Source organism: Papaver somniferum, chromosome 9 (genome assembly GCF_003573695.1).
Source record: "Papaver somniferum cultivar HN1 chromosome 9, ASM357369v1, whole genome shotgun sequence".
Taxonomy (NCBI): domain Eukaryota; kingdom Viridiplantae; phylum Streptophyta; class Magnoliopsida; order Ranunculales; family Papaveraceae; genus Papaver; species Papaver somniferum.
This window is the reverse complement of record NC_039366.1, coordinates 117842222-117852593: the sequence shown is the minus strand read 5'-3', so window position 1 is coordinate 117852593 and position 10372 is coordinate 117842222. Positions and strand designations below refer to the sequence as shown.

The window sequence follows — 10372 nt, the reverse complement described above, 5'->3', positions numbered from 1 at the left end:
AGAATTGCAATTGTCTTTGAAGCATTTTTTATTGTCCACTAGACAGTTTGTTACATTGTGATTGTCTTCTCCACATGCAACACAACTCTGTGCTGATGGAAGCTTGACTGGAAGTGCGAAAGTATAGGAAGAAGCTTGATCAAACCACTCAAAGTAGTTGCAGGTGGGGTTCAAGCATTTCAAGAACAACTTTCCATTAGTTTCATCTGTTTAGACCTCAACAAAGCTCTCACTCCATTACAAGGTAAATGTTTGGACCTTGAATAAACCTAAGGACATGCCTTTGTTTCATGATCTTCTTCCTTTTCACACATTAAACATACTATCATACTACTTGAACTTGATGTATCATTCATACCACCACCCATATTTTCAAATCTGAAAATGAAGAAAAGCTAATTTCTGTGATGGTAAATATTTTCAGTGCCATGTATGCAGTATTGATGACGTGTGCAGAATCAAACCATTGAGTCAATTATCAATGACCGATTCAAAGGACTATTCTGTCATTTTAAGTCCATTTAACTGAGTGCAAATAAGGCCGAGTTTTATATATAAAAAACGGGCCTAATTTTGTGGGGAAAAAAAACAGGTTACTTTTGTAAATAGCCCAATAAATAAATCGTTTACGGTATATAAATCACAATCATTACTATGAAATATGAGTAAGGGTGAAAAGATTAAAGCAACTGCAGTGGTGCGATCAAAACCAAAGATCAAAGATCTTTTCACCCTTACAGTATAAAAGGAAAAAGAACCGAACCCATTTATTCAATCTTTTCACCCTTACAGTATATAAATCACAATCATTACTATGAAATATGAGTCTATGATCAATCATAAACGTACTGTGATAAGAAGCACATATCTATGACTATGAAAGACATAGGGTACATTATCACGAAAACAGCCAAGGGCATGGAGCAAAAGAAAAAAGAGAGAAAGAGAATACATGCATCATGATTCAGCTCTGGCATCGTTGACGGCATCGAGGACAGTAATAAGAGCAATAATGAATGCATAATCGATATTTGGATATACTGTCACATTAAAAGTATCCTTTCCGAGCACCACACTATCTACAGTGTGTTTCTTTTTCATCTGCATTCATCAATTGAACAAGCATAATCAACACTCCTGCGTAAGTAGATTAGAGAAACATATTGGATTCACTATATATATACAGATATGCTTACTTGAGCAATGACTCTGCTAGAAGCTCCATCTTCATCTTTATCTCCGGGCTCTCCGGCATATATGGTACAAGATCTCTCCAACCAATTGCCTTTGACCTTGAAATCACACACATCCTTCTTTGTGTCGCTTGCCAAGAATACATCTAGTTTGGTAGTCCACTGAATCATATGAGACTGTTTTGCTGTGAATATAAGGTCTTTCATATCTTTGCTATCTCCCTTGAACACATTAAACCTCCTATGCATACTCTTTATCTGAAATTGAACAAAATCGTTTGACATAATGATTCGGTCATTAAAAATTATAGTGGAAGAAAATTGAAAAAGAAAAGTAAAATGGAAGGAAAAGAAATGAAACTTTTTCATAAACGGTGACAATAGGGACTCCGGCAGGGTCACGCAAGACACGGTGGTGGTGGAGGAAAGTCATCTCATCTTTGATCGTGAAAACAATATTCCCGTTAACATCTAAAGCATCATAGTTATCATGTGTTAATTTCAGAACCTTTCTGATTATGGTAAGATCAACTGGATAAGGGGCACAGTAGTGTGGACTAATAACAGACACAACGCCCGTACTAGTTGATGGTAGTGGTGGACAGCTTGGTTCAGCTACGTAGTTACCGGATTTATCTTCGGTGTGATGATCTTGATTCATTTTACTCTAATGGAGGATTTTGTTAGAGAAAGGGAGATGGAAACAATGGATTGAAGTTGAAACATATTTATGGGGATTGAAATTAATGTATGCTGGAATTGGTCCTTGTGATTCTCTATTATCTTTGTATTTAAGTTGTTGTCGGATCTCTTTTAATTATTAAGGACCAATTCCAGAGTTGAAACTTCAACATCAAAGTATATATATATATATATAAATGTACAAGTACAATAATGTGATGTATAGTCGTGTTGCCCATGTAGTAAAAATATCGAATATGTTCAAGTCGTGATCAGTTTTCAAACTGAAAATGTCTGTTTCAGTTTCGTCAAAGTCAAGTTTCCAAATGTGGATTTTTGAATTAGTACGTATTTTCTTTAGTTATTTTTCCGGTGAATGTTCGGAATCAATATTTGGTCACTATCCATTGGAGTTAACTATACCAAAATACAACATTTAGTCAAACATGGAGAAAACGAAGTTTCCCGGCAGCAAAAGAAAAATGGCAAGAGCAAATGTAAATCATGGAAACGAAATACCCACTGGAGGTTACCTGGAAACTTGAGGCGACCGGAGCATGATCGATCAGGTAAGACGGGCATGATGGAAAAGAAGAGCACATGAAGAACCAGACTGATCAAAAATATGTACTACCTGGTCTGATATTCGACCAACTAGGGTAATGCACGTGCCCTGCTTCTCCATCGTGCACGACGATCACCATTCTAAAATCTGCTATCTTTATGGTAATAGCAGCTTTACGGAGAGCGCATCATTCAGAAGAACTGTCGATATTTTAGCTCCGCTCACTATGTTTTCCCTTATTTATAGAGCCGAGAATTAATCCGAAACAGGTCGAGCTTGGGAGGGTTTTAACTTTTTAACTCCAACTGATTAACAACAAATTATCAACCACTATGAGATGCCTCTCTAGTGATCATCATCACAATGGCACCTAAGACTTTAAATTAAATTTTCCTCCCGAAGGTTAAAATAACAAGCTTATTATAGGGGCGGTATTGTGATAGTAATGTCCCTTTAGTTGGTTAGGGGATGTAAATTGACTACATTACCCTTTTCACCTTAAATCAACCAAAATCAAATCAATTTTTTTTAAACCTAATGAATCAGAAAAAATCAAATCAGTTTTTTTTCATCATCTTCTCTTCTCTTCCATCAACCGTAACCTCCATTAAAACTGAAAATTTCATCGTCTTCGATTAATCGACGATTCGAAAAATGTTTGGAAAAACCCAGTTAGGGTTTAGTTTATCGTGTTGGATTTAAGTTAATTTTGTATCAAAAATTAGGATTTTGTATGAAAATTGAAATTGAAATTTCTGGTTGCATGTGAGTTACGGTTGGTAATAACTCAAATACGAACCGTAACTGTAGATTGGGTTGATGTTACGGTTGGTTTTAACTCAAATACCAACCGTAAGTTCTTAGTTTTGATAAATATGTTCAGTTACGGTTTGTATTTGCATCATATTTATCAACCGTAATTGAGTTACGGTTTGTTACTCAAACAACCATACCAACCGTAAATAATCATGTGTCTTAAGAATTTATCAAATAATGATTTACGGTTCAAAAGTTAAGTTGACACACCAACTGTAGGGTAGTTACGGTTGGTCTCGATTCATTAGTTACTAACCGTAATTTAGTTACGGTTGTTGTCCAAAATTAATTACCAACCGTAACTGGTTTTACAATTGGATCTTCCCCAAATTTAATCAGTTACGGTTGGTATTCGATAACTTACGAATCGTAACTCTTTTTAGGTCACGAGCAAAATTGCAACTGTAAGTTCTTCTGAAAATTTAAAAGTTTTGATTTTGTTACATACTTTAGATAATTTTGAGCGAGAAAAAGCTAATGGGAACTAATTTAGAAGTATAACGGGTCACTGGAATCACTCATTTTGGTTGAGTGAATCAAAATCTAGGGTTTCACAAATATCACAAAATTTTTTCTTTTTCTTCTCCTCTAAACTTTTTTCTTTTTAACTCTAAAAATCTGATTTTGTTTTGATTTTGAGTTAATATAAGTGAAATTAATCATTAACACTAAACTTGATTATCATCACTAAACTAGATTATCAATAATGAGAGTTAATTTGTTATTTCCAATTTTTTAATAAGGGACATCTTGAATGATCATGTAATGATCTTTTTTGTACTATTAGAATGCCGCCCTATAATAAGATTGTACAATAAACATTGAAGAATCCAAAGTGCTCACTATATTGATAATCTAGTTCAATGATGGAGGCTGAAGTTTGAAGAATTTTCTTTGGAAAAGTCAAACATAAACAGGCATTGGAGCATTTTTTTTTTCCTCTGCTTTTGTTTCGGTCTAAGAAAAGTGATTGAAGTTTTCGTATCTTTTGTTGTGTTTCACTTTTTCTTTGAGTTCGATTTGGCGTCACTTCATAGTGGAGAATATGGGTGGGGATGTGGCGCACGGCCATTAATAGTGGGACGAGAACACCATAATTGCTGTGAACGTGTGTGGACCACCGGCCAAGCCCTAAAACTCCGTGGTAGGTGCTTTACTTTTCTTTCTTTGTTTTTCCATCCCTACATTTTCACGGATTCATTTTGTCCATGCACCTCTAAAAAATGTGAGTTTAACAAACATATTAAGCTCTAAAAAAAATCCAGCTGACCAAACTTGAGATGCAAAAAATCTACTTATATATTGCAATCCAGAAAAGCACTGTATCACTCAAAAGTGATATAAAAACTCCAAATATTTTAAAATGGGAAAATTTCATCCACTCTGTTTTAGAAAAATACCTAATCTATCCTGGAATTGTTATATCCTTTTCTCTTCTCCATTCGGGAATTACCATCTCTCACACACCACCACCATCAGCACCTCCTCTTCCTACTCCCGCACCACCACTAAAACCATGACCATATCCAGATCTTCCACCAACGACGTCTTCTTCTCTTCTTCCCGACCACCACCAGTTACATCTCCTTCTTCTATTCTTCATTTTAGTTGTTATTCAGAACCTAGGGTTTCAAATCAGATGAGCTTCTCCTCAGCGTTCACTCACTCTCAATATCTCCACTCTCAGTTGCTACAAATTCCATGAAAAAAATCAATTATAAACCCGCGGTAGATCAAATTATGAAATTGATTATACATTAATCGAAATTGAAATGAAAGTTTCTACTAACTTTAGGGATCTGTAAATTTATTTTTGTTATCAAGGGGTTTTTGCTCTAATTTTGGTTAATTATCGAGAAATTTAATTCATGAATGGGATTGATTAGTTTAATTATTGAGTTGATCCCATTTATTTTGGTATTTTATTTGTCTAAATTATTATAATTATTGGCAGGTTTTGATTTTCTTCTTTATAAGGTTTTCTTATGTTTAGTTATTGAGCTTTATTGAGATGAATTGATACATGTTTCAAGTATGTTGTTGTTTAAATTTAAAGTGAGCTCAAATTTAATGAGATGAAGTTATTGTTGGCTGTGGCCTGTTTTACCCCTTTTCGATTTCGAAAAGGAGAAAACTTTCGGTTCTTGAGGCTAAAATTGGCTTTGTTCCTAACAAGATTCTCTTGATTGTGTAGGCACAACATGGTTGCTCAAGGTTTAGTATGTGAAGATGTTTTGTCATTTTTAGTTAAATCGAGATGTCAAGGACGAGGATAAAGGTGATATAGTGTTTGGAGGTGTAGACCCAAAAAATTACAAAACCTTGCTGAACTGGCGACAAATACACTCCCACAGTTTGAAGTTAATTTCTACAACAAGGAATCGAAGGACATGCACTGCGCAGCAGATGTGAAGTCATTTCGACTAAAATTCGTCGACTTTCGGCTTTAATTTTTGTTTAGACTATAATATGTTTTAATCTCTTTTCATATTTACTTTGACTGTTATTATACATTTATTCTCTTGTCTACATTTGTTTATAGTTAAACATGTTCATTTGCTACATGTGTTTCATGTTTGTTTCATTTTACATTAAGTTTCTCAGATTTGCATGCTTTTATAATTTGCTGGAACCAAAATAGGTTTCATCATTTTTCGGTGGAACCCTTTTTGGTTTCATCATTTTTTACTGTTGCTTATTTGGTTTCATCAGCAGTATGAACCTTATATTTGTACATTACTTTCTTACATATAATTACTAGTATTTTGTTCTTACCATCAAGATGTTTCCTCTACAGATAAACTAGCACAGACTCACAATTGAAACTTCATCAACACATGGTTCATATCTCATATATGAGTTTAACATCTATTTTAAGTTTAACAATTGAATTAGTTCGACAAGAAAAAATTAATTCAACAATTGAAACCATTGATAAGCAATTGAAATCTTTTAGAAACTATTATAAGCATTTTGACAGGTAACATATAATATTGCAAAATCCAATTACAACTAGTTGATATTACACTATTGTCTTTATTGATATGTTTTTTTCATCATGATTTTTGAGTGTCAGCTTTACTCTCGTGTTTTGCATCTTTTCTGATGTACACTCTTCAGGAGACTTCTTGTTTCCCTTCAACGAGTTCTTCATGTAATTGCATCTCCTACATTCCCTGTATATGGTTCTGTAAATATCTTTTTCCCTATTGTGAAAGACATAAGCAATCCATAAGCACATGAAAATACTTAGTGAACCAAAATTGGTTTCATCAAAGAACGACCATTAACTAAATGAAAATGATGAAACCAAAATTGGTTCCGTCAAAAAACAGCACTAAATGAAAACACCAACATAGTAGCTGGTCCCAACAATATGTGAACCAAAACAGGTTTCATCAAAGACAACATTAATTGAAAACACCAAAAATAATGATAAACAAATGAAACCACTAACTTAAAACCAATAAAACAGGTTCCAACTGTAAAAATCAATGATGAAACCAAAATATGTTTCATCAAAGACAACACTAGTTGAAAATACCAATTAAGGATGAAAAACAGATGAAAACACTAACTAAAAACCAGTACAGCAGGTTCCAAATGTAAAAATCAATGATGTGAACAAAATAGGTTTCATCAAAGAACACTAATTGAAAACAACAATAAGGATGGAAACAAAAATGATTTTATTCAAACAAGAATAAACCAGCACCGCCAACTGTTCTGGTGGAACCAAATTTAACAAATTAAAAATGATAAAACCAACAATGGTTTCATCAAAAACACATTAATAAACCAACAAAATCAAATCAATTCTGATGAAACCCAATTTAACAAAGATAAAACGATGAAACCAAAAATGGTTTCATCAAAAAGAGCAGGTTATACTATGTATCAATGCCTTCATATGCAATACCAGTAGCACAAAACCATCCTTCATATGCAATGCCAGTAGCACCAAACCATCACTATGATAAAAACCATATGTTGATGAAGATGATGGAAACCAAAATTGGTTTATGTAAAATCAGTGACAAAACAACAGAAACCTAATATTCATAATCGGTTTTCTACAGAAATTCAAGCATATCTATGATATAAAGGGATCGATATTATGAAACCAAATTAATTTCAACCAGCATATTCAAGAGTAGTCTATACATCAAACAGACACATGGTTATGGTGAAACCAAAGTAGAAAAGTGATGAAACCAAAAAGGGTTTCTTCAAAAAGGCCAGATTATACCTTAGCAAACATCATTAGTTTTCAATTGAATTAGTTTTCTTTTGGAGTACGATTTCATCAAAAAAATCACTAACCTAAATACAACATTTATGAAGTACGATTTCATCAAAAATGAGACCTAAACCTAAACCCAAAATTGAATTAGTTTTCAATTGAAATCAAATGAAACCTAAACCATACAAATGACACCTAAAAGCAAACAGAAAACCTAAAAAATCAAATGAAATCTAAACCTAATAATCTTTTGATTCAAATTCAATTGAAAAAAATGAAACATAAACCATTGAAGAATAAGAATTCATACGATTTCTTACCTTTTGGAGGTGGTTTCGCAGTTTTCTTTAGCTTTTCATCTCTCTTTTTCTCCTGTGATTTCGTTTCTTCGCCATTTTTGTTGTTTTACACAAATTTGGTCAGAAAATGAAGCGAGTTAGGTCAAAATTTGCTTCAATGGTTGAAGTACGCAACATTGAAGAAGAGAAGAAGGTAAAATCGAGAATCAGCGGATTATTTTCGCTACGAGATGAATACAGATATGTGATTTCTGGGTTTTGAGGGAGTTTGGTTTCTGGTTTCTGAAATAAAATTGATAATTATACCGAACAAACTAGACGGCATATGAGAATAAACACAAGGGTGATTTAGACAGTTTAGGTAAAATGGGGTTTATTTGTTTGATTTTGTTTTGATGGGTCTATTTTAGATGGACAGTGACCCATATGGAGCTGTAACCCGCGCGTTATTTAACAAATAACATATTCGTCTAGTGATTCCAACTACTTCCAGTAAAACGTTTAGTGTTTGGATTTCATATCATTCCATGTACGAAAAAAACTTGCAAAATTGTGGTGCTTCTTCAATTGCAGATTCACATCTTCAATGAAGGGTTATTACCAAATCACTTATTTCATCTCTTCATGTATCTATCTGGAGAATACTAAGTAGATCAGAATTATCAGATGACATGAAAAGTAAAACCTATTGTTAGAGCATTGCTCGATCGAACTCGCATGCGTTGCTATCTCAAGCATGTTTGTCAATGTTAGTGATCAAAAGTCTTGATTTCTAGTCTACTATAGCTAAGTCTCGGACTAGGATAGAAAGTGTAGTTGAGCTCAAGGACTTCATGGCGATTCATCATACAAGAAGAAGAACTACTCAAGGAACCGGTGGAACTTCTCGACAAAAAGGTATGTGAAAACTTGAACTTATATATCACTCAAAAGTCTATCTATTCTATCTCCTACTTCTTGATAAAAAAAGTTGTATGCTATATATAGACTTTGATTATATACAAATGGTATTTCGAGCCGAGTATATCTCGCCTATCTATATCTCGAAATATGTGTTGGTAAGCTTTTCGCTTCGACCAAGTTTATCTTTACCTAGTGACGAAAGTCATGATATGTTTCAATCACTTTGAAATTGCTTTGACGAAGAATATTTCAATGGTTGGAATGAGAGTTTAGATTACATAACCAATGGTGGACATAATCATTGTTGTGGAAACACATTCATGTATAAGTCCTATTCCTTAAACCAAATTTTGCGAACTTTGTTGATCAAGAGAATCAGAAGAATGGGGTGAGCCAAGTCTGCGAACTGCCGAAGTTCTCAAACCCGAGAATTTCTGCTGGAGTTGACAAACTAGTGCGTGAAGCTAAGTCCACAAACTCAGTCCGCGAACCGGCGAAGTTCTCATCCCGAGAATTTCTGCTGGAGTTTGTAAACTCTTCCCGGTAACTTAAGTCCGCGAACTAAGTTTGCGAACTTAAGAAGGTTATAAATCTGAAGATGATTTCTGAACTTAAACTTAAAAAGACTAGGGAATGCAGTTTACAAACCGTGGATATAAAAGTTCATGAACCGATTCGAGTGAATCAAATCATCTTTGCTTCAATTGTGTCTTGTGTAGTTACATAAGAATTCGTTACAATTGAATAACTCTCTAACTAGTTCATTTGAGTCATGTGAACTAGTTATGGTGAAGAAGAACATGGTTGATATGAAATGCTCATATGGCTAACCTTTTGGTTAACTATTATTGAACCAACAAGTGCATACGTTTGGGTACGGTTAACAAACCTATAAGCGTGCATTTCAATTGTATGTAACAAGCTAAGTTTTCGATCTAACGGTTGAGAAATATTAGCTTGAATCTAAATCAGGTTTTCATCTAACGGTGGATATTGATTGCTTTAACACCAAGGTAACTTAATGGCAAACCCTGATTTGAAAGACTATATAAGGGGACATCTAGCATCAATGCAAAACTAATCCCCACACCTTACATGTGATACTAGTTTGCGTGCTAGAGTCGTTTCTCCTTTAACCTTTGGTTTTCTTCTTCTAAAACCAGGTTAACGACTTAAAGACTTCATTGGGATTGTGAAGCCATACCGATACTACTTTATCGTAGTTGTGTGATCTGATCTTGCATCTTCTATCGTATGAGTACAATCATATTGATTGGGTTGAGATTTATATCTCCGATAGGCAAGATATAAAAAATAATCACAAACATCTTCGTCTCATCGTTTGTGATTCCACAACATCTTATTTCGCTACCATACGATTAAGATTGTTGTGAGGTGATTGATAACTCTAGGTTTTTCTTTGGGAATATAAGACCGGATTATCAATTGGTTCATGTTCACCTTGATTACTATCAAAAGACGGAACAAAACCTTTTGGGGTTATCTGTGAGAGACAGATTAATCCTTCGATTGACTTGTCTGTGTGAGACAAATTTGTTTGTCATCAAGTCTTCGACTTTGGGTCGTAGCAACTCTTAGTTGTGGGTGAGATCATCTAAGGGAATCAAGTGCGCAGTATCCTGCTGAGAACAGAGGCGTAGGAGCATAATTG

At 34.2% G+C, this 10372-nt stretch overlaps 1 protein-coding gene across 1 annotated transcript; it reads right to left on the bottom strand.

The window, feature by feature from the left end:
* Window positions 1-742: 742 nt before the first annotated feature.
* On the bottom strand, window positions 743-2019 carry LOC113314043 (protein LURP-one-related 15-like). Its single transcript, XM_026562818.1, has 3 exons — window positions 1555-2019; window positions 1197-1451; window positions 743-1101 (listed from the first exon to the last, which is right to left on the bottom strand). Exons 1-3 carry the CDS (start codon window positions 1852-1854, stop codon window positions 958-960), a joined length of 699 nt encoding a protein of 232 aa, XP_026418603.1. The 5' UTR covers window positions 1855-2019; the 3' UTR covers window positions 743-957.
* Window positions 2020-10372: the final 8353 nt, after the last annotated feature.